At 42.3% G+C, this 21,378-nt stretch overlaps 1 protein-coding gene across 17 annotated transcripts in view; it reads left to right on the forward strand.

Annotated features, from left to right (window-relative positions):
• The window catches only part of Rbfox1 (RNA binding fox-1 homolog 1), a 1,452,839-nt gene that overhangs the window by 237,627 nt on the left and 1,193,834 nt on the right, over positions 1-21,378 (forward strand). For all 17 annotated transcript variants that reach the window (XM_087202739.1, XM_087202724.1, XM_013065590.3 and 14 more), the window contains one exon: positions 11,289-11,351. Coding sequence is in view for 1 of the 17 variants with exons in the window: in XM_013065590.3 (XP_012921044.1) it covers positions 11,289-11,351 (63 nt within the window). In the remaining 16 variants the exon portion in view is untranslated. Of the gene's footprint in view, positions 1-11,288; positions 11,352-21,378 lie in introns of those variants that run through there.

The following is a 21,378-nucleotide window of genomic DNA, read 5'->3' on the forward strand; positions in this document are numbered from 1 at the left end:
TACCAAACTTTGCACAACTTCACTCCAGTTTTATAGCTTTCCCTGATCCCACATACAGACTTTGAGTGCTGTATTGATCTACCTTCTGCTTGGCTATTTTTCTTTCATTTTGTTGTCTGCTTTTCTGGAACATTGTACCAAGTGGTGTGGTTGTTCTTTGCTCAACATGAAAGATTGATTCTCAGGAATTTTCTTTCATCTCCCAAAACCCATTGCATTAAAAAAAGATATTCTCTTTTGACCAGATTATTTTTTCATTTTTGTTTAAATTTCCTTTTTGGGAGGTGGGATACATTTCATACTGAGAGGAATATCATTTACTCTTTCTCACTATTGACCATTGTTAAACTTACACACACATGTGACATCTCTTTACTCTTATCCATATTGATTTCCCTAATTATGATGTTGCATGTAAATCAGGTTATCTGTAGAGATCAAAATGTACATATTCTTAAAACAAGAAGTTCTAATTTCTTTCTTTCACAAATAGGACACCTAGGCCCAGAGAGGATGAACTAATGCAATCAAGGTCAAACATTGAACTAATTGCAGGAATGGGCTCAAATAGCAGGAATGGGCTCAAAGCCCATGCCTTTTGAGTGATTAATGTCAGGAAGGTAGTTTTTAAACCTTACGTTTTTAGAACACCAAATTTAGGAGAAAATTTTAGATGTAAAAAATACATTAGATGTCTTGCAAACCCCCCAATGACTCAGGAAAAAATGAACAAACAAACAAATGAGTCTCAGGGGAAGCACTTGACATATTTTATGTTAGGGTGTCGCCCATACATGGGAGCAGACCCTGCCATAGTGATTATGTTGGGGTCTGAGGTTTCAGCTCTTATATATAATGTTGTCTGCAGCATGCTTGCCTTGATGCTTTTACTATTTCCTGGAGATTACATTTTTGAGATGATGAAACCAGCTTGAGTTTTCAGTATAGTTGTGAGACCTTTCTTAGGTTGAAATGAATTCTGATAAACTGATTATCTCTTGGAAGAAAATATGATGTCCACATTTCATGCTTAGCTCCTATCACTTTACTGTCATTTTTTATTCTGAGAAATCTTCCCAAGTCTGAATTAAATAAGGTAATAAGGTGCTTTGGATTCCAACACATACTAAATCGAATTATTAAAATATTTAGACTCACAGCGTAGAGAATGGGTTTTCTTTATGTTATATTTCCTTTCTCCATGTGGAAGTAGGTGGCTAGTAGCTCCTTTCTTTTTCTTTATAGAGCAATGAGTTATGAAGCTCAAAAATAAAGTGTTTTCAGTGGTGTAAATAAAGCTGTAATCTGAGCAAATATATCACACTATGTACCTAGGATTTTGTTTTTGCCTTTTTTTAAGTCTCTCTCTTTCCTCCCTGTAGTATGGTGTATGCTGTTGTGTGTTGTTAACACATTCATCTTGGTAATAGAAAAGGAAAGCTGCTTTTCATTGAGAAATAGATTTAAAGTAAAGGATGACTAATGAACAAAAGTGTCATGCATTCTCAATGATGTGCTTTGTATCCCACCTCCATAAATCTGTCTGCATCTCACCCTCTCCTGAGCCTTATTATTGCTCCATCCATTCTCCATTTCACCTCCATGGGGCTGGGTGGTTTAGCTTCTTGATCCAGCTGGAGGGGCGAGCAGAGGAGAATGGCAGTGGGAACCTCAGAGAAGCTTTTCCCCTGGGGCCAGGTGCTGGGTTAAGGGAGTCCACAGGCTGAGAGAGGCTGTCCACACAGTGGGAGATCATTCTTATGATCATTACCCCTCTCAGGTCATCCAAGAGCCCTCTCTGTTACCTGTTGATTACACCTGTGTTATCCCTCTCCAGTGACAGAGGTCAGCAGAATTGGTTCAATGATGGACAAAATGGGAGTGACTAGTTGGGAAGGGGAGACCCCTGCTCAGAAGCTTGTCATGTGTGTATGGCCTGTCATGGCCTAGGGCACATTTGTGCTCCCCCTTGTATAGTCACACAGAGATCTCAGTTAGGTAATCCCAGATCTTCCTGAGATGCTCAGTGCATTCTGAGTGCCAGGACAGCCTGAATGCCATTCAGACCAGGCTTCAAGTTCTGACTTCTCAGTGGAAATCTGTAGCCACACTTAACCTCTCTGAACATCATCCTTCATCAGAAATTTGACAACAATGGCTACAGCACTGTGAGTGCTATACACTGTCCACTGAATGAAGTACAGCAAATGCAGGGCACAGAGCAGCACTGGCTGTTCCTTCTCCCACTGCCCTTTCTCCTTTCTTCTTCTTCAGTATTACTGTTCTTTTGTTTTTGACCTCATCTCTATGTAAACTCAGATATGTATGTCCCTGGTCTCAGGTAAATATTTACTGAGCTCCTTTGAGTCACAATCTTTTCCATGTTTCTTAAGGCTTGAGTTTGGGAAGATAACCTAAATACAATTTAAGTAGATACAGTTTTTTTGAACACTCACTGCCACCAAACTCATTGTAAGCATATTGTAATAGAGTAATGTTCATTATATATGCATGAGAGAACTGAGGCATAGAGATGGAAAGTAATTGACTCAAGGTCACACAGCTAGGAAGTGCTGGAGCAGGAATTTGCACCTGAGTGGATCTGACTGCCAAGGTCAAAGCTCTTCCTTCACACATACATTTGTCTCCATGAGAGTCACGGTCTCTCCTCTGACATCTGAGAAGCTGTGTAGGGAGAGAAGTTGGGCTGAAAGTAAGAGCCATGAGTGCAAAGGTTAGTGAGGAATCTCTGGCTCTCAGATTTAGGCCTTGGGAAACCAAAGAAGATGTGGTTCCATCCTGAAGTCCTTTGCTCATGCATTCACAGAGCCAAGATGTAATGTGCACTAGTTTTGTTCCAGGTACTTTGTTGAGTGCAGAGCATTCTCAGGGGGATCTGAGCCTTCTAAGCCCAAGACCTCATGGAGCATTCAGTCCAAAGGGACGATATTGATCCTGTGACCCTGTGTGTGTGTGATTACTATAGAGATGAACATGACAACTTATGAGCCTGTCCTAGATTTGCAGCTGAGAAGGACCAGGGGATGCTTAGCTAAGAAGATGCTATTTGAGCTGAGAGATTATTGATAGAATCCACACAGGGGCACAGGGATTCCCCTTTCCTTTCAAACTCTCCCCTGGAGCTCAGTGGCTCACAGGGAACATTGCATACCTTCCTCATTATCCCTCATGATTTGGAGCCAAGCTTCCTGCATCAAATTCCTGCAGTGGTTGCCCCACCTTTTATTAAGGAAGAAATTTGGTAGTTGCCACATGAATGAGACCCACTGTTTTAAGAGCAGGCACATGCCCAGAGAGCTCCAGCCACTGATGGATGTGCATAAACGCAGTCCAGGTGAGCTCCTGAGCATCTGCTGGAAAGCCCTTCTCCTGGTGGTGGAAAGAACTCACTGGTTATTTCTGTGGCCACAGGCAGGAGCATTTTCATCTGTAGCAGTTCAGTGCAATGCTCATACCCAGCCAGCTGCTGTCATTCATCTTTACCAGTCTTATTGTTGAAACCAAGAAGCTGCTTGCAGGCATTAAAAAGTCTTCCATTTCTCTGATTTGCTTTTTTCTACCCACCCCCGGTACATGTTTGGAAACATTACAGGCCACTTGGAATCCTCCTTTTATGTGGGGGAAATGTGGAAATCTATAGATTAATGATGGGACTATAGAAAGCTGATATTTCAGAGAAACTGCTTTGCTAGGTCACTGCCTCCACTTTCTCTCTTCTTGTGAGAAAGGAGGCCCAGAGCCCCACAAAACAGCAACCCTGGACAACATGTCTAGCTGGAAAAATGAGAGGCCAACTGCTTATCAGTTAAATTTATAAACTTCAGAGTCCCAGGGAACTTGATTTGGATCATGTCTTTGTTAATTACAGGCTGTAAGACCTGGGGCAAGTTCTTTCAAATTCTCAAAGGCCTAGTTCATCACCCTAGCAGGGAGACAGGGTTGGGGGAGCTGTACCCCAAGGACCTCTTGCAAGGAAAATTACTGGTTCATGGGCACAAGGTAGAAACTACTATGATTACCATCCAGTACTAATGGGATGATAATTAATTTATATTGTTTATATTAATAGTATAGCTATTATTAATACTAGTAAATAATTTATTATTCTAATTGAGTCTATGTAAATAACAATTATTATTACATAATGTATTAATAATTGTGTTACATAATATAAACAAAATAAAAATCTAAATAAATATATGAGGATAATAGGATTATTGTTTTATTTATGGGTTTAGCTGCTTGTGAATATGCGTGAATCTATGTAAGCCTCCGCATCAGAGGTTGGTAAACTTCTCTTATGAAAGGCAGTGGATGTTTTGAGTCTCTCACATCACAATGGAAAGCCAACATAAACAATGAGCACATGACGAAAGTGTGTGGCATGTCCCAACAGGACAGGACTTTACAAACAGACAGACAGTGTTGGCTTTGACCCACTGCTCTGTTTGCTAACCTGATCGATGTCCCAGCTGGACTGGTGCATTTGCAGAGCTGGACCAATTTGGCCACGTGGCCCCAAATTGTTCTTATTTTGATGATCACTTAGTCCCACAACCTACTGTCAGCCCCCAAACACTACCAAAGCCTGGCTCAGCCAGAGGAACACTTTCTTGGGAAGATGAATCAGCTTTTCTGTTGATTGTCAGAGCACATATCCAATAGGCATCCAAAGAGGTAGGACAAGGGTTACAGATGCCTTGTGGACCAGCAAACATCACTCTTGTGAAATCAGATATGAAGTGTGAGGGCCATGCCAAAGAGTCTCCCACCCTCCTTACTCCTGAAACAGACCTTTGCTTGGTACCTGTCACCAAGTGACAGTTTTTGACTCACCGAGTATTTCAAGTGCCAAATCTGGCCTGCTCACAGGACATGCCTCTGTTTATGTGAGAATAATTTCATGATATTTCCCACATGAAATATCTGGGAAATCCCCCACATACCTCTTTCTCCTCACCCCATATTCAGAAAGTTTTAATTTTATAGAGATTGAAATAATCAGGTCTCATGCCTGTATTTCCTTTCAAAGAGTTGCAATCTCATGCTTTGAATTCAATGTCCTGTCTTATGTACATGGTGCAAAAATAATATAAATACAGCTTGAGATTTCCCTGGAGCTCAACCTCCCTTTTCATATCCAGTCTAAAGTTTGGAGCAAACTAAAAAGAGCCTCGTTGCCTTCCACATACCCTGTTATCTCTGCTGGGTTCAAATGCATTTCTCTGAGCAGACTCTGCTACCTCTTCTCTCTCTGGCCTTGAATCTGAGAGTCTGAGGAATTCTTTGGAGTACACACAGCCACATCCTTTGACAGACAGTGCAAATTAAAAGATCCAGTGCGGCCCATGAGCCAGGGACCCAAACTTGCCCCTTGGGTTTTCATTTACAGTTAGGCAGTGCAGACACAATTATTGCTGACAGGGACACAGAGGCTGGTGGCAGAGTGCATGTGACAGGAGGCCCATGCCAACCCGTAATTGGGAGGATTATTTTTAATCAGAACATACCCTACAGCCCAAACATTAGAAATCTCCTGTAAAGCCAAGACAGGAAATTAAACACACCAACAATAAGGCTCAGAGCAGGGTGCTGTGTGGGGTGTAATATCTCTGGGCTCTCTGAGGTCCCTGGAGCTTAGGGTAGAAGTTTGCTTCCTTGGAGAGGAAGGCTGGGTGGAGCCCTTCAAAGAGCCAGTCATGGAGACTGTACCTGAGCGGCCTTTGAAGGCCAAGCACAGCCAAATTAAATGCAACAGACAGACTAATTGATGCTTATTGCATTTAAACAGGATGACAAGTCAAAGACAAGTCTTGGCGTAGTAGCTACAATTGTATTTTATCAGGAGAAAAGAGCCCTATGGGTTTCTTATTTTCAGAATTGTATCATGGAGTCCCTGCTCGGTGCCAGGCCTCTCATGTTGGCTCCTGATACAGGGCTATGCACTGAGGAGTTTGAGTACTAAAACAACTGTTGGTGGTCAAGCAGCCATCGCTCTTGGCCGTGTGGCTTGATAAGAAAATATTGAGAAGCACTGCCAAGCGATCATTGTGTAGGATCTGCACATTGATCTTCCAAGCAGGGAAGTACCATCCCTGTGCTATAGATAAGGAAACTAAGGCTCCGAAAGGTCAAGCCACTTCCCCAAAGCTCAATGAATAGGAGAATGGATTTGGCACCCAAGTCTGTGACTAATGCTTGTGCAACACTGTCATTCATGAATAAAATGATGTGCAGCCCTGGAGTTTGATCTATGTGAAGAAGACGTGCAGACAGATGTGGGTGAGGAATGAGCTTAGAGATGCTAACTGGGTTCTCAGAAGGAGGGACGGATCTCTTCACTACACTTGGACATGGGTCAGTGCTGGCTCTGTGAAGACATGAAGAATAGGGAGGGACACACTCACTGGCAGAAAGAGATGGAACAGCATCCCTGCAAGAGGATGCAACCTGTGCAAAAGCATACACAGGTTAGAGAGCATGGATGTATTATTTTGGTTTAGAATCATTGGCTCTTGGGTTTTGTTATTCAGCTCACATATATCAGCTAATAAAGAGAAGAATAACTCTTTTGGGGAACATTCAGCACAGAGACCAGGCATCTGATGTGGGAATAGAGTGGGAGAGTCAACCCCTGGAGTCCAAGGGTGTCCCATGCTGTCCTGGCCACGTGGAATGCTTATGTGTGGTCACAGAGAGCAGTGCTGCTAACACCTGGGTATGTTTAGAAAATGAGCCATGGGTTTACAGTAAAAATGGTACATTGGTGCTTGGGGTGTTTTGATCCTGAAGAGAATCTGGAGATGCACTAGCCCTTTTCCTTGGTTGACTGAGTGGGTTGAATGGTCAAGTGCATTAGAGTCCTGTTCTGTGTCTGGGAGTTACTAGATTCTCTTGGGGAGGGAGTTGGCTCCAGTCTTGGGGGGTCTCAGTAGTCTTCCTCTCCTGCCTTGTTCCTTGCATCCCAGGTGTGATGGGCACTGGCACTGACCTCTCCATACTGCACCATCACCAAATATCACAAAATAACCCCCAGTGGGGCTGGCTCCAGGGTCCTGTGCTCCTGCTGAGGTGGCTTCAGGGCACCTTCAACAGTAGTTTGACTCCAGGTCAGGGGTGCAGGTGACATGTGGAGAGTGTGCACCTAGCCACAACCCCTGAAGTGGTCGGACAATTTGCTTACCTCAGTGTGGGGCAGATGGAGAGCCCCCCAGCAGGTGTAGGGCCACCTTGGAGATGGTACCTGACACATGGCTCTTTTGTCTGCAAGCACCAGGAGGCCACTCACACCAGCCCAGTGCTTGGGGACATTTGGTGCATAGCACTGCGGAAGGTGGGAGGTGGCTGGGTCCCTGAGGGATGGACATCTGGCTCTGTCATCAGGCCACAAGGCAGCCCCTGCCTCCATCTGCCCTTCCCAAGAGCCCCTCACTCTCCTCTTCTTCCCTCTGCTCATTGCTCTGGGTCCCAATCCTGCATCATCTGCTCTTCTCTGCACACAGGACAGAAAAAGGAAACCCTGTAGTTGTTAAGTTCCCTGTACTGGAAACTAATGAAGCTTAAGAGTGCCTTCCAAGTTCCTAGAGAAAATTGAGCTTTAGTCAGGCAAGGCTTTCCCTCTGCTTAGCATAGCCCTAGCTCATCATCAAGGGCCATGTACTCCTAACATAATTTCTGAGATTACACTAGGTAGAGGTAGGAGTGGAGTAGAGAAGTCACTTTCAATGAAACTCTGTAAACACCTAGAGTGTGTCTGAAATGAGCAATGGGGTGAAGAAACCCTTTCCTTCCTTCCTCTCTTCATCTCTCTTTCCTTGTATGCATGCTTGTCAAATGTCTTACACATCCATGGCCCCAGATCAAAGGTAGAGTTAGGAAAGTGAGCAAAGTCCACACAGTCCCTGTCCTCATGGAGCTACCATGCTGGTAAGAAAGGCGAATTTTTTAGTTCAGAGTAAACCAGCTACTGTGGTAAGGACTGCACAGGAGGGGCCATGCACTCCTGAGACGATATGGCAGAGGATTTCCATGAGGAAGTAGCCATGCATGGAAGGTAGTCCACTGCAGGTGCCCATAGAGACTGCATGACGTAGTCCACAGTGCATGCCTTGGAAGCAGAGACATTGTGTGGATTAGTCTGTTTAAAAAGATAGTGCCACCAATTTAAACAATACACAGGCTTCTTGGGGGTCATCAACACGGGTGTCTTGGTAGTGTTGACATTGCTATTTTGTGCATTTATTTGGACAGGGTTCAGGGGTGAAGGAAGCTAATGCGTGAGGCCAGCAGTCACCTCTTGCAAAAACTCCATGACTCCTCTAGAACTCTTGATAACATCTTAGGATTTCCACACTGCCTGGTGCCCTGTTATTCCATTATCACTAGGTGACAGTGGTTCTCAGACTTTGTTTATAAAGCAATCCACCTCAAGGATTTGACAGATTACTATCAATCAAATGGAGGTAATTTCAACTGTGGGTTGGATTAACATCAGGATGTGGAGGTATAGGCATCAAGTTAATATGGGGATGAAATTAATTGCTATTGGTTGGGTACCAAATAAAGAGTACCCAAGGAGGCCCTGTTGCTCAGAGAAAACCTGTTTCCGGAATGGAGGTCAGTGTCCTTCCTGGTGGTATGGTATTTTTGGGTCAAGGAGGACTTCTAGGCTATGCAGTGCAGTGAGCAGGTGCTCAGTGGCTGGGCACTGTACCCTATGGTAAGGCTGCAGGGTGAAATTAAACATGGCCTTGGCCCTCCCAGAATGCACAGCCTGGGTAGGCCCAGTCCACAAAGGGATAGAGAGGACATACCGTTCTGGTTGTGACAAAAGGATATGTATATGGCCACAGGAGCCAACACCTTTCCAGCTGGAAAGGCCAGCGAAGGCTGCAGAGAACACTCAGATTGACTTTGAGAATGTGTTCACATGGACCTAAGTGCCGGCTGCTCAGGAAGAGGAAAGAATGTGATCAAAGGGCTGGAGGGGTAAATGCACCTTGTGTCTTCCTGGTAGTTCATGTAGCTGGATCTCAGAGGGAATGACTGAGTGTGTTAAGGGCCAGAGGGAATGACTGGAGAGTAGCGGTAGAAGGCAAGAGGGTTGTGCTAGACTGTAGGTATTATTATTTTTTAATAAATAAGAGGTTGCACACAGAGCCTGGGAGGTACTAAATGTTCAATAAAATCACTACTACTATTTTAGACAGTAGATGATCCTCTTGCTGAAGTGTAGTATAGATTTATGGAAGAGAACAATATGATGTGACTCTTCATTTCCTAACTGTCCAATGCTTCTTCCTAATCATGTTTATCTACTTCATCTGGTTATCTTCTTCTCATCTTTAAGGTTTCATGTCTATTACCATTTCCCAGAGGGAGCCTTCCTCAACATCCCTGACCAACATTTGCCTTTTGGAGTGACTGCAGGCACCATACAGACAAAGCCTGACATAAAAATGGCTAATTAAAAATAATAAACTTTTAAGTAGAACTGACTTTGTGTCAGGCACAGTGCTACATGCTTTACAAATACTATTAATAATCATCTCAATCCTAGGTCATATGTGTGTTCTAGGTAGTATGTAGGTTCCAGTTTTTACCTATGTAAAATATGTAAAATGTAAAGAAACATTGAATAACTTGGCCATAGTCACAAAGCTAGTAGACAGGGGAGCTGAGGATGATAAGAAAGATGGATGAATGGATGAATAGATGGACAGGATGGATGGATGGATGGAGAGATGGATGGATGGATGGACAGATGAATGGATGACTGATCTTCGTTGACATTGGCTCATGAACTTTATTGTTATCAGTTAAAGGAAGTTGAAACTATCAAAATACAAAGCAAAAGGTTATTGAAGCATATACAATGTTACCATCATCTTTACCATTTTAAAGCCCTGTGTACTCTTGGACTTTTCTGCAGGGTTTTCTTTCCAATATTTTGAAGCCATTTGATTTTCTCGGCTGTTTTAGGTTAGTAACACCAGTGGACTCACCAAATGTAAATAGCACATTAAAGTGGCACATTTTTTTTAGTGAATCTGCAAATATTATTTAAAGCTCTGAACTTGTGAATTGCATTGAGCTGGTGTGTAAACTGAGCATAATTCAGTGAGCATTGGCTCAGGATTCCAGATGCCTGCAAACCAGTTCATTCCCTGTTGTTTAAATTTCTTCTCAGAAAAAAGGGCAAGTCATCATCAACCCTTGCCTTGATTTTTGTGTTTGGAAATGGCTTTTCCCTAGACTCACTGAATTATTTGAGAATTTAACGGTCATTTGAATGGTAATATTTAGTTTATCTTATATTAATTAACATGAACCTTACTCTTTCTGAGTAGATGATGATGATGGGTATGCTTGTGAAATTTAGTCCTGAGGGGGCCCCTTATATCATAGCTACTTATTGCAAAAAGAAATCATTGCCATTTCTGAACTTTTGACTACCACATAATTAAGCATTATAAACTCCTGCAGTTCCACAGTTAAAAGGAGATTTGGAACTATTTCATCTAACTGAACTCTGCTGGAAAATCCACAATAATATCTCTGACTTATCAAGTTTTAGTCTTTTCTTGACCCATTCTGTGAACAGAGCTCATGGTGTAAGAAGATGGTAGGGAAGAGTGTTTGTAAGCTTGGTGTTCAGGAGCCCAGGTTCAAATCCAGGCTTCTTTATGCACCTGCATGTTTTGTGCAACTTAATTGAACTGTCTGAGGTGCATTTGGTCTTCTGAAATAGAGAAAATAATCATATCTTCCTTGTTGGAATGTGAAAGGTCTTAAGAGTCTTAATCCTTGCTTTGTTTTTTCTTTGGTGGGCAGTGCTGGGGATTGAACCCAGGGCCTTTGCACTGAGCTGTGTCCCAGTCCTCTCCTTTTTTACTTTTTTATTTGGATTTTTTTTCTTTTTTTGGTGCTGGGCATTGAACTCAGGACCTCACACTTACCAGGCAGTTGCTGTGCCACTGAGCTAAATCCCAGGGCCTTTTATTTGCAATTTATGAGACAGGGTCTCAGTAAGTTGCTCAGGCTGGGCTCAAATGCATAATTCTCCTGTCCCAGCCTCCCAGAGTGATGGGGTCAAAGATATGTGACACTATCACTGTCATCAGCATCACCATCATCACTATTGTTAAATTTCATTACAGTCAGAATCTGTTTTGGAGATTAACCAACACTTCTCTGATAAAAATGGTGCGCATGCGATGCAAGGGTACACAGTGAATACTAATATTTTCTCCTCTTTTCTTCCTTAGGAAATTGCTCAGAGAACTCATGCAAGTGGCACTTACAGCTTCCTTGATCGGACTCCACATTCAGTAAGTGCACCCTGTTTTGAACATTCATTACATAAACATATCCCTTTCTTTGACTGTGTTCTCTACGCAAAGCTGTCTTCTGCAGGCCTGCAGTTTTCACAGAAACTTTTCTGTCTGCCTGTGTCTTTTTTCTTTTTCTTATTTGCTCTACTCCATTGGATTGAGAGATGAAAAGGGGACCTGCTAGGCGGAACCCCTTCCCAGGCTCATCCACTACTCTGCAGCAAACCTGAGTATCTGTACATTAACTGTAGCCTTATTTGCTGGGGGTTAAAGTGAAATGTGATTCATTTTTCTCCTGTTCCCTAGTTTTCTCATCAGAAGACATTGTGTCTCCTTCCCCCGTCACATGACCCTGCAACTAGAAAGAAATACCAGCAGGCAGAGGCCATTATCAAGGCCATGTAACTCTGGAGGCATTTAAGGACAATTCTCTTGACTCTTTTTTTAAGTAAAAATGTGTAACTACTATATAATAATTACTGCAGAAAAGAAATTCTGTACTTTAAGATGCCATGATGCATTTAAGAAATTTCATTTGTTTTTATCCAGTAAGCACTTTCCACCGTCTGCCTTTCTGTTGCACACAAAGACTTCATTTTTGGTGAAACTAGCAGTTTTTTGTCCAATTTCCCTAGTTCTTTTTCTTTAGGCACCCTCGTGCCAGGGGCTAGCACCTCCAAAGAGGCTCTGACATTGGCCCCGCTCTGCAGTAGCCCTGTCAGTCAACAACTTAATGAATAAAACTGCAATGACTTAAGAATAAATATCAACATTTTGAAGGATTAACTTAAGGAAATATTTATTTTTCAAGGTGTGGCTTCTTTCATGGCTTTGGGAATTGCTTAGCATGTTCTACCTCTGAGTGCTGTGGAGTCTAATTTGATTCATCACGTAATATCATGTCATAAAGGTACAAGTAGAATTGGAGTCCAGGGGGCTCCATGCGTGGAAGAGACTGATCAAAGGGAGTTCTTTTGCTCTCAGTGATTTTGCCTGGGTGCCCTTACTGCTGTAGAATTTGCACATGCAAGTAGGGAGAAGAAGGAGGAGGAGACAGAAGGGAAGAGATGGTGCATTAGCTGTTCACTACATCAGAATGACTTCCTGTAACCCTGATCAGCCGAAGCTTGTATCACACAGGAGATTAGACTCAGGTCTTTGTTCCTAATCATAAAGGTAATTTCATTTCTAATTCCCTAACTGCCCATCTATCTTTTCAAGCCTTTGAAGTTCAGGGTACAGCATTTCCTGAAAACTGTGAGGTTTTGTTAAGTAAAAAGGAGGGGGCTGTTTGCCAAGAAGCCTGTTCTAATTCATTTGGTGTAAAGTTAAGTAAGCTTGTTGCTTTATCCTTTCCTGTTGCAAGAAGCATCCTCTCCTAGATCTTTATGGTGCTGGGGCAGGCAGGGTGAGATGAAGAAAGAAAGATATCCAAGAGGTGTTTTTAGATTATATATGACCTTTGCACCTCCTGTCTTCAGAACATGATACACTTACTGCTTTTCAGAGAGAAATTCATGTTCCACTCCTGTGCTAGGGCTGAAGCTTCGGTCCTAGGGGAGGTCCTGGTCCCCAAGATAATTACTACAGTGTTGTAAGGGAACTCATGATAATTTGTCTGTGAGTATGGTATTTCATATCTACGATTGCAATCTAAAGATGAAAAAAGTGTTACTTTGCTGCTTTGAACTAGCAAGCAGATATGATAATTTTTTAAATAAATTTTGAAAAAGGAAGAAATGGAAAAATGCCTCATTGGGGAAGTTGAGAGCTCCTGCCCAGTCTCAGTGCATCTCACAGTTTCCAGTGCTTTCTTTGTGATGGTAGCTTCTCTAGTGCTAGAAATTTCCATCTACTTCCAAGGGCAAAGGATTGCTTCCCTTTGAAGGAAGGTGGAGTTCTGGACAATTCCTTGGTTACCAGGTAGGCAGAGGATCTGGCACCAGAGTTGGCCATATCTTCCTTGGGTGTTCTCAAATTTAACATGTGCAGGAATAGCTGCTAAGGAAATCACCTCACTTTCTTCTGGGATTTTGCTAGGAGCAATGACTTTGCAGGTGGAATATGTATGTCTGATATTGAGCCTGAACTGTTGTGGTGAATGTTTTACCTTGTTCTGGGCCAAGTTTTTGATATTCCCATTCAGCCTTCTGAGAATCAATTTCCATTTCCTGCTTCAAAAGTTTGGTTATCTTTCATTGTTTGATTTTTCCTAGAATGTTCCTTTTATGTCAAGGCCCTCTGTACACAGACTGTCCATTGTATAGATATAGAGCTCACTCACATGAGCCAGTATCTATTTTCTGACTCCAGATTCCTTTATAATCTGTGTGCTTAAAGGGATACTACAGGAAGCTCATATTAGCAGGATTATTGGTTTGATTTAAGCCTCAAAATAATTTTCTACAACTTGGAAATTTGACCTCTAATGGAAATTTAACCTCCTTGACCTTCCTCTTCTATGAAATTACACTTTCATTCATGGTGTATCTTAGTTATAATAATTAACATTTGTCTTTCTCTTTAGTTTAGTGGTGTCCAACGGAACTTGCCTGTATTGTTCTTCTCCACTATCTTTACTGGTGTCTTAATAATGAATAAAATGATATATATTTAAGGTATATAATATGATATACATATATGTATATATTTATATACACTAAAGTTAATGAACACATCTATCATCTCCCATGGTTACCTTGTTAAGAGTAGATAGGAATATTCTTTGTGTCATCCAACATCGTAACCACTGGACACAGGGAGCAACTGAGCACTTGAAATGCGACCAATGACACTGAGAACTAAGTTTTAAAATTTAATTATCTTTAATTTATTTAAATTTAAGCACATAGAGCCAGTGAGTGCCTGTTATGTTGGAATAGGAAGCTCTTGTCTAGAAGCCTTATGAACATTGGGCTAGGTCTGCATTGTCCATACTTAAATCTAGGTTGACACTTGGCCGGTGTAGATCAATTAGGATGCTTATTGGTAAAGTACTCCTGTCCTAAGTCCTCAGGGTGCTCTGTCCCTGTCCCTTCCATATGCTTTGTCTCCCAACATTTACCTTTGGTGCAGAACCGAGGGTCTGAGTCTCCTGGGTGCTGCTCAGTGCCACCTTGTGCACTCATTCTGAGTGGTACCTGTCCTGTGCCTACTGTTCAGTGCCTATCTCCTCTGATTATATCCACAGAATCTGCCCTAGTGCTGGCCCAGGGAAAACTATCAATCATTGCTGGATGCAGTGATTCTAGAATACATGGAGGGATACAGAGATGACTAGGTGGAAGAATGCCTCTCACTTTCTTGTGGAGTGTTGTGAAGTGGGAGAACCAAGATTGAGGTTAGACCATGTGTCTTCCTTATTGCTATCGTTGTTCACTCAGTATTTTTTGGCAAGTTTCTACTTCCACTTTGATACGTATAGAATAATAGGATCCAAATCTATCATTGAATCCTAGAGTCATGTGCAATGAAGATTGCCACTGACTTTCACTAACTTCTCTCTGTCACTTCTGGCTTAAAGTGCTTGACACTTGGCAAGCTCCACTCATTCACCCAAGAACACTACTCTCTTCCCAGGTACCTTGGTGTGAAACTTCAGTCATCAACATTGTCTTGTTCTTCATCTAGTAATGAGAGTTGAGTGAGCCTTTGATCTGCCTTCCTAAAAGCCCCTTTACATGCCTTCTGTTCTTATGACTCATATGTCTATGGAGCCTTCCTAGGCACCCTTCAGGGATTCCACCCAACGTATCAGGTGACTAATGTTTCCAAAACATGAATGTTATCTGGTTAGTTATTCAATAAGCTAGTCCCTATGTAACACTTTGTCTGCTATCTGTGAATCCCAAATACCTTCAATTCCACCAAGGCAAATTGCTCTCTTAAAGGCTAAATGTGTGTATTTTGCACTTTCCAATACTTTGAACATTTGCTCTCACAAGCCGGGGTATATTTCCCTATTCTCTTAGTTCATACTCTGTGCAGATCTCTGTTAAGCCCTCCTAGTAATGAATGTTATCTGTATTCTTCAGTTCCTTGGGTGCACCTTGTAGCATAAAGAAAATACTAAGCTGGTTTTCAGATGGTAGTTCTAACCCATAATAATACTTTGGAATCTGGACATCAATAGAACAATTGAGAGGACAGTAGGGTGGACAACATGATCTCCAGTGATTCCAAGCAGGGAATGCAGTCCTCTCAAATTAAAACCCAGCAGATGGGCTGGAAATGGCAAAGGTCAGGAGGCCTAGGTTGGTGTTCAAGAGAAAAGCAGAACCAGAGCAGGGATGACATAGGGCATCCCTTTTTTGATGGCCAAGAGTAGTGTGGGCTTAATGCCAGCTGCATGTAGAGTCCTGTGGTCCAGAAGGACATATAAAGTGATGTCTTCATCTTGATAACCCTCTCTGGCTATCTTCTGCTTTGACATTTGATCTACCCTTCCACACATTCTTTTCACACATTTCCCATGGGCATCCCTGGTCTCTCCTAAGCTGCTGCATAGCAAAGCTCTGTCCAGTTCTTCCTTCTCTTTCTATCTCTTCCTGCTGGATGAGGAGGGAGGGAGTAAGAGCCAAGGGGATGCTTTTTTTGTTCGTTTGTTTGTTTTGTTTTTTTGGTGCCCGGGATTGAACTCAGGTCCTTGTGCTTGTGCAGCAGGTGGTAAAACCACTGAGCTAAATCCCCAGCCCAAGGGGATGCTTTTTGATCTAAAGAGTATGTGCAAATGAGAGGCAAGAGAGAATAGGCAGAGGAATAATAGGAGAAATGCATATCTATATCTTTCTGTTTACTCATTGTTAGGGAAGAGGGAGATAAGGAAGCATGGAATTTATAAGGAAAGCTTGTATGATAGTAAGATTTAAGAAGCTGGATAAGTAAGAGAAAAGCCTCAAGTGGCACCCCACAGTCTACTTGCTGGTTCTCCATCCTTTCCCCAGTGTAAATCAGCCCTTGAGCTCATGCTGCACCTTAATTACTATTTTTATTACTTGTTTTTTATTTGTCTCCCCCACTAGACTAGAGTTAGGAAGACATGGTGTGCACCCATCTCACTTCCTGCTGTGTTGCTAACTCACATAACAGTGATAAGTCCATATGTATTTTGAATGAATTATTTATTGAGTTGTATGAGTTAATGCCGTGAACAATGAGCATGCTCCTTGTACTTTTAAACCATTTTTTCTCTCCCATGATTCCATAGAGTCCCACCACCCCAACCTCCATCAATATTTGGAAGATTAAGAGAGGCAGCCTTGGGTTTGGGCACAGTAAATGACTGCATGATTCTTGGCAGTATGCTGGACCAATCTGACTTCAGTTTCCTCATTGCTATAACATTAATAAATAGTAATAGTAATAATAATGTATTACCTAGAGCAGTCTTTTACTAAGTAAGGCTTCTTCCAACTTGGAATTCAGAAATAAACAAGAAAGGGCAAAATTAGGCCCCGGCAGAGAAGGTGGAAGGGAGTAGCATTATCTCAGCAAGGCAGAGATGGATGAAGCTGACCAGGGGTGATGCCTTCTTTCCCACCTTTGTACAGAAATGAGTCCTTTGTCATCTGGAGAAGAAAGTGCGCTGTGCTGGTTAATAACCAGAGCAGCACAGCTATTCTGCTTTCTCCTTATTAATAAACTGATATCGATACAGTTTTATCCGTACTCACAGGCTATGTTAGAGAAGCTCAGAGAATGAATTCAGGCATGCCTGCATCTTCTTGCATGGGCTTGAGAACTTGAGAAATGAAATCTTTGTAGTTCTCTTACTCATTCATCAGCTCCTGATTGGAGGCCTAAGAAAAATCATCCATCAATATTCTTGATAAATCCTTCACTTAGGCTGAAGATTAGATCTCCCCTCTGTTTCTAGTCCACATTGTAATGTGGGCTTGCTTATTTAAGACACTGATGAACCTGAAGGAATCCATGGAAGTTGCAAATGAACAAACAAAAATTCCGGGGAAATGACTGGTTAATACATTATGGAATCAAGGAATTTGGTTTCTCCAAATGTAGAAGATCATAGATTTCTGTCAACTTTTGAGCTTCAAAGGAAAGAGACAAATTTTCTCTATGGATGGACAGCTACTTTTAAAACAGTGGTTAGTTTCTTTTGCACTCAGACAATTATTTGCAGATTCCTTCCTAAGAATGTATCAACCCGGACTCCCTTCCTGGCACACAGTCAGGACTCAGTAAATGTAACAACAACTACTGTTAACACTGCACAGAACAATTCTATATCTCAGAAGCATTCTCCTCTCCTACTGAGTAACAGGTGTGCACATATAGGTGTGTGCCTACATTTGGCAACTTGGCTCTTATTGAGCCTCAGTTCATCTGTGTAAGGAGGAAAAATTATCCTGAAAAACAGTATTGTGGTACATTCCAGCTCAGAATAATCTGACTCTCTTGCCATCTGTATCCTGGTTAATGTAGTCATCCATTCCTCCTTTCATTCATTCCAAGTAGCTATGGAAAAAATATTGGTGTTGGATTATTGCCAGGTGATGAGGATATAACAGTGAGCCAGTCTGGGTCCCTGGCCCTGTGTTAATATTGTAAGTTGAAAATTTAAAGTCAGCCAATTAATCCAGGTTGTATGAAGTCTCATAAACTAGGCAATCACAGGGAGGATGCAGAAGGAGCCTGATCTAGGATGTAGGAGAGGGTCAAGGATTATCCTTGGGGTGTGCACACTTTTCCCTTTCTTCCTCCAGGCCCAGGTTTTTTTCTTTCCAAAGTAGCTGTACTCTTCCCAAGCCTCCCTCCCTCTTCCCAAAGGACATTGTCCTCTCAGGGCTGTCTCTTCCCCCAGCAATGACCTTTCACACTTCACAGGGCCAGCCTTTCCCCATCAACTCCATAAACCTGTACTCTGTGCAAAATCAATGCCCATTTACAGCTGCTAATGCATTAATAACAGAAACGTCCGTGGCCATGACCTACCTGAGTCATTACCCACTAATCATAAGAGGCAATTTCAAGCAGATTGACTAGTGATCAGTGTCCTCCCCGGTGTCCAGGCAGGAGGACACAGGGCTGCCTTCACAAGCACTGAGCAGATGGCTCGAGAGCGCAATCACTAGCTCCAGCCGGTGTGGGTCTGACTCCAGGAAGGGGACTCTCCATGTTTTGCATGCAAAGCTGGGCTCTCTCACCCAGGAGCTTTGCTCCAACTGCCCGCCTTTCATTTCAGAACAGATTCTGAGCTCTCACTGACCTTCTTGCTCATTCTGAACTTCTCACACAAGCAACTCTCTGAAGATGCTGGGGAAATGAGGGTTTCATTCACAGGAATCATTCAGACATTGACTACTGTCCTGAAATCACTTTCATTCTTACCTGTTTCCCATGTGATCTCTGTTTAGGCATGTCATGATCCAGAGCTGTGGTCATTGTGGTCCTGTTATGATTTGGGTGGTGTGATTTCTACCTTTAAGTTTTAGCTTGGGCACATTTTTCATGGAGCCTTGTCATCCCTATTATCATAATTGTAAGGGCTACATGCTATCATAAAGGGAACTGCTATATGATTGCTCATCAGGATGATAGTTACTTCTCTATCATAGAATATCTAGGATTCTGCTCTTTTCACTGATGTCAGTGTCACTAGAAGTAATCACCTATGGTTTTCATCCATGGAATAACTTGCTGAGGATAAATACCTCTGAGAGGAACCATTCAGTTAGAGGATGTAGCATCTTTATGACTTTGGGTTTATTGCTAGCTCATTTTGAAATGAATGGTGCTAATTTATAGTCAGCTGGATGTACTTTGAGCTTTCCACTTTTAGCTCTACTTTTAGTTGCCTTTTAGATCTACTTTGTTTGCCCACAATAGGGATTCAGATTAAATTTTAGAGGAGCTAGGCCAACCCATTGGTTAGAATGATTGGAAATTATAGGTCAAATAATATATGTAGCTTCGAAGAACTCACAGAAGAGAGGGGGTTCACATTAGATAATAACTCCTTACTCTATAATGTGGTAGTGTTCCAAGAACAGAGGAGTTTTGGAATTCAGGGATTCTGGCACAAAACGTTGTTTCTAAGCCAGACGCCTCTCCCTTTACCTAATCTGAGATGAATGTCATGTTATTTCTTGGCAAGAGTTTAGGGATTCTGGAAAGCAGAGGACTGCTGATTCTCCAGTTCCATGGATCACTGTTATATCCGTAAACTCTTGCATAGAAACTTTATTACATTCATTGTATTCTCAATGTACTTTCTAGGAGTTCACTCCAAAAATAGCTTTTGAAAATCCTGTTGGGATTTTCAGAGTTGTGCTTTGCAAAGTCAAATAAGCTGTGATGTTTTTGGTTGTGGACATTCAGTAGAACAGTGAGTCCTGTCAAGTATTTCATTTAGGTTCAAACAGAGAAGCAGCAATGCCCATGAAAAAGTTCAGACTTTGAGATAAACAAATGAAGTCAAATCTTGGCTCTTTATTTACTACCTCTGCAAACTTTGGCAAGTTGCTTGGTCTTTCTTGGCCCCAGTTGACTCTCTTGTGCTGAGAAGGAGAGTAGCAACCTATAGTTTTTTTGTTTTTTAATGTAAGTTAAATGAAAATTCCTTTTTGGGGGAGGAGAATATCTGTTAGGGAAAAGGCTTCCGGGAGAGTGGGACTTCAAAAGCAACTTTGGCAGCAATCAGTTCAGCAAAAGAAAAGTGCAAGAACTCTTCTGATTCAGTTTGAGATGACCTTGAAGCCCTTCTGATGAGGAAGGGAGAAGAATGGAAGTAGGGGTGTGAGGTGAGCAAGTGGGTGGGAAGCAGGGTGACCTTATGAGGGAAAGAGTACCAAGGAAATCGCTTGCTGTTGCTAATGTTCAATTGGAAGCTTTTTGTTTTGCAGTAATCAAGTCCCCCATTCACTCTGCTCCCACTTTATCCCTCATTCCCCAAAGTTCACCTCTTCCAAACTCTTACACTAAATGTTTTGAGAGTGAATATTTTATGGAAGTCATGGGAAATGCTGAGTTCCTGTCCGGACTCATGCAGTGGAGAACAGGTATTGCCGTTATTCATTCTAAAGATAACAGCTAAGGTGTTGGAAGTGTACTCACAGGCCAGGCCATAGGGCTAAGCATCTTATGTGATGCTCCTCTTTTTTGTCTTCATCATATCCTGCTAGTCATTGCTCTTGCACCCTTGAGAGGACTGAGGCTGGAAGGGGTTGCCTGGGGTGCTCATAGTCAGTCATCAAGCAGCAGATGGGGCTGACGGTGAGCTCCAGCCTTTGGCAATGGAGTCCACACTCTTGACCACTCTGCTAAGTTTCCTCCTACAGGACCTTGGCCAGATGGCCAATGGGGACTGTCTGTCTCTTGAAGGGAGCATCAGAAGGGGACGGTGGTACAGCAGGACATAGGAGTGACGACGACTGTCCCTGAAGAACTCAGCTAGTATATGGGTTCTATTTATAACTCCACTTCTCCAAAATACAGATGAAGTTGGTGATGGGGATGATGTTTTTAAGAAAAAAAGAATTAAGATGTACCAATTCCACATAAGAAATGTAAGCACTATGTACTGTAAATGTGTACTAATAAAAATTTTTAAAAAGAAATAGAATTCTGCTATGGGGCTTCCTTTCCTCTTTCTCTTCCTTTCCATGCAAAGAAGGAACATGGAACATTAAGCATACCGCCTATGATGTACATGTCTCTGGGAGTGGAGGCAAGGCATTTGGTGTTGTTAAGCAGTTAAAGAAATGTATGATTAAAGCAAAGCATTGGAAGGGACTGTGTGCCGGGGTTGGAAGAATAAATATGGGAGAGATCCACCAAGGTACATATCTTAGATTTGACCCTGAGTGCCTTGGGAAACTATCAAAGGATTTGAAAGAGTGAGGAGTATGATTCCACTCATGGTTCACGTACTGTGTGGGAAAAGATTCTGGGTCGAGGTAGGGGAGAAACCAAGGAGAACAGCTAAGAGAGTTGTTGAAATGATTTTGAGGGGAATAATGACATTGGCTTGGAACAGGGTTATAGCTATGGGGATGGAGTGAAA

This window comes from Heterocephalus glaber, unplaced genomic scaffold (assembly GCF_053883595.1).
Source record: "Heterocephalus glaber isolate CG9 unplaced genomic scaffold, H.glaber_assembly_v1.0 deba00001781, whole genome shotgun sequence".
NCBI classification, from domain to species: Eukaryota; Metazoa; Chordata; class Mammalia; order Rodentia; family Bathyergidae; genus Heterocephalus; species Heterocephalus glaber.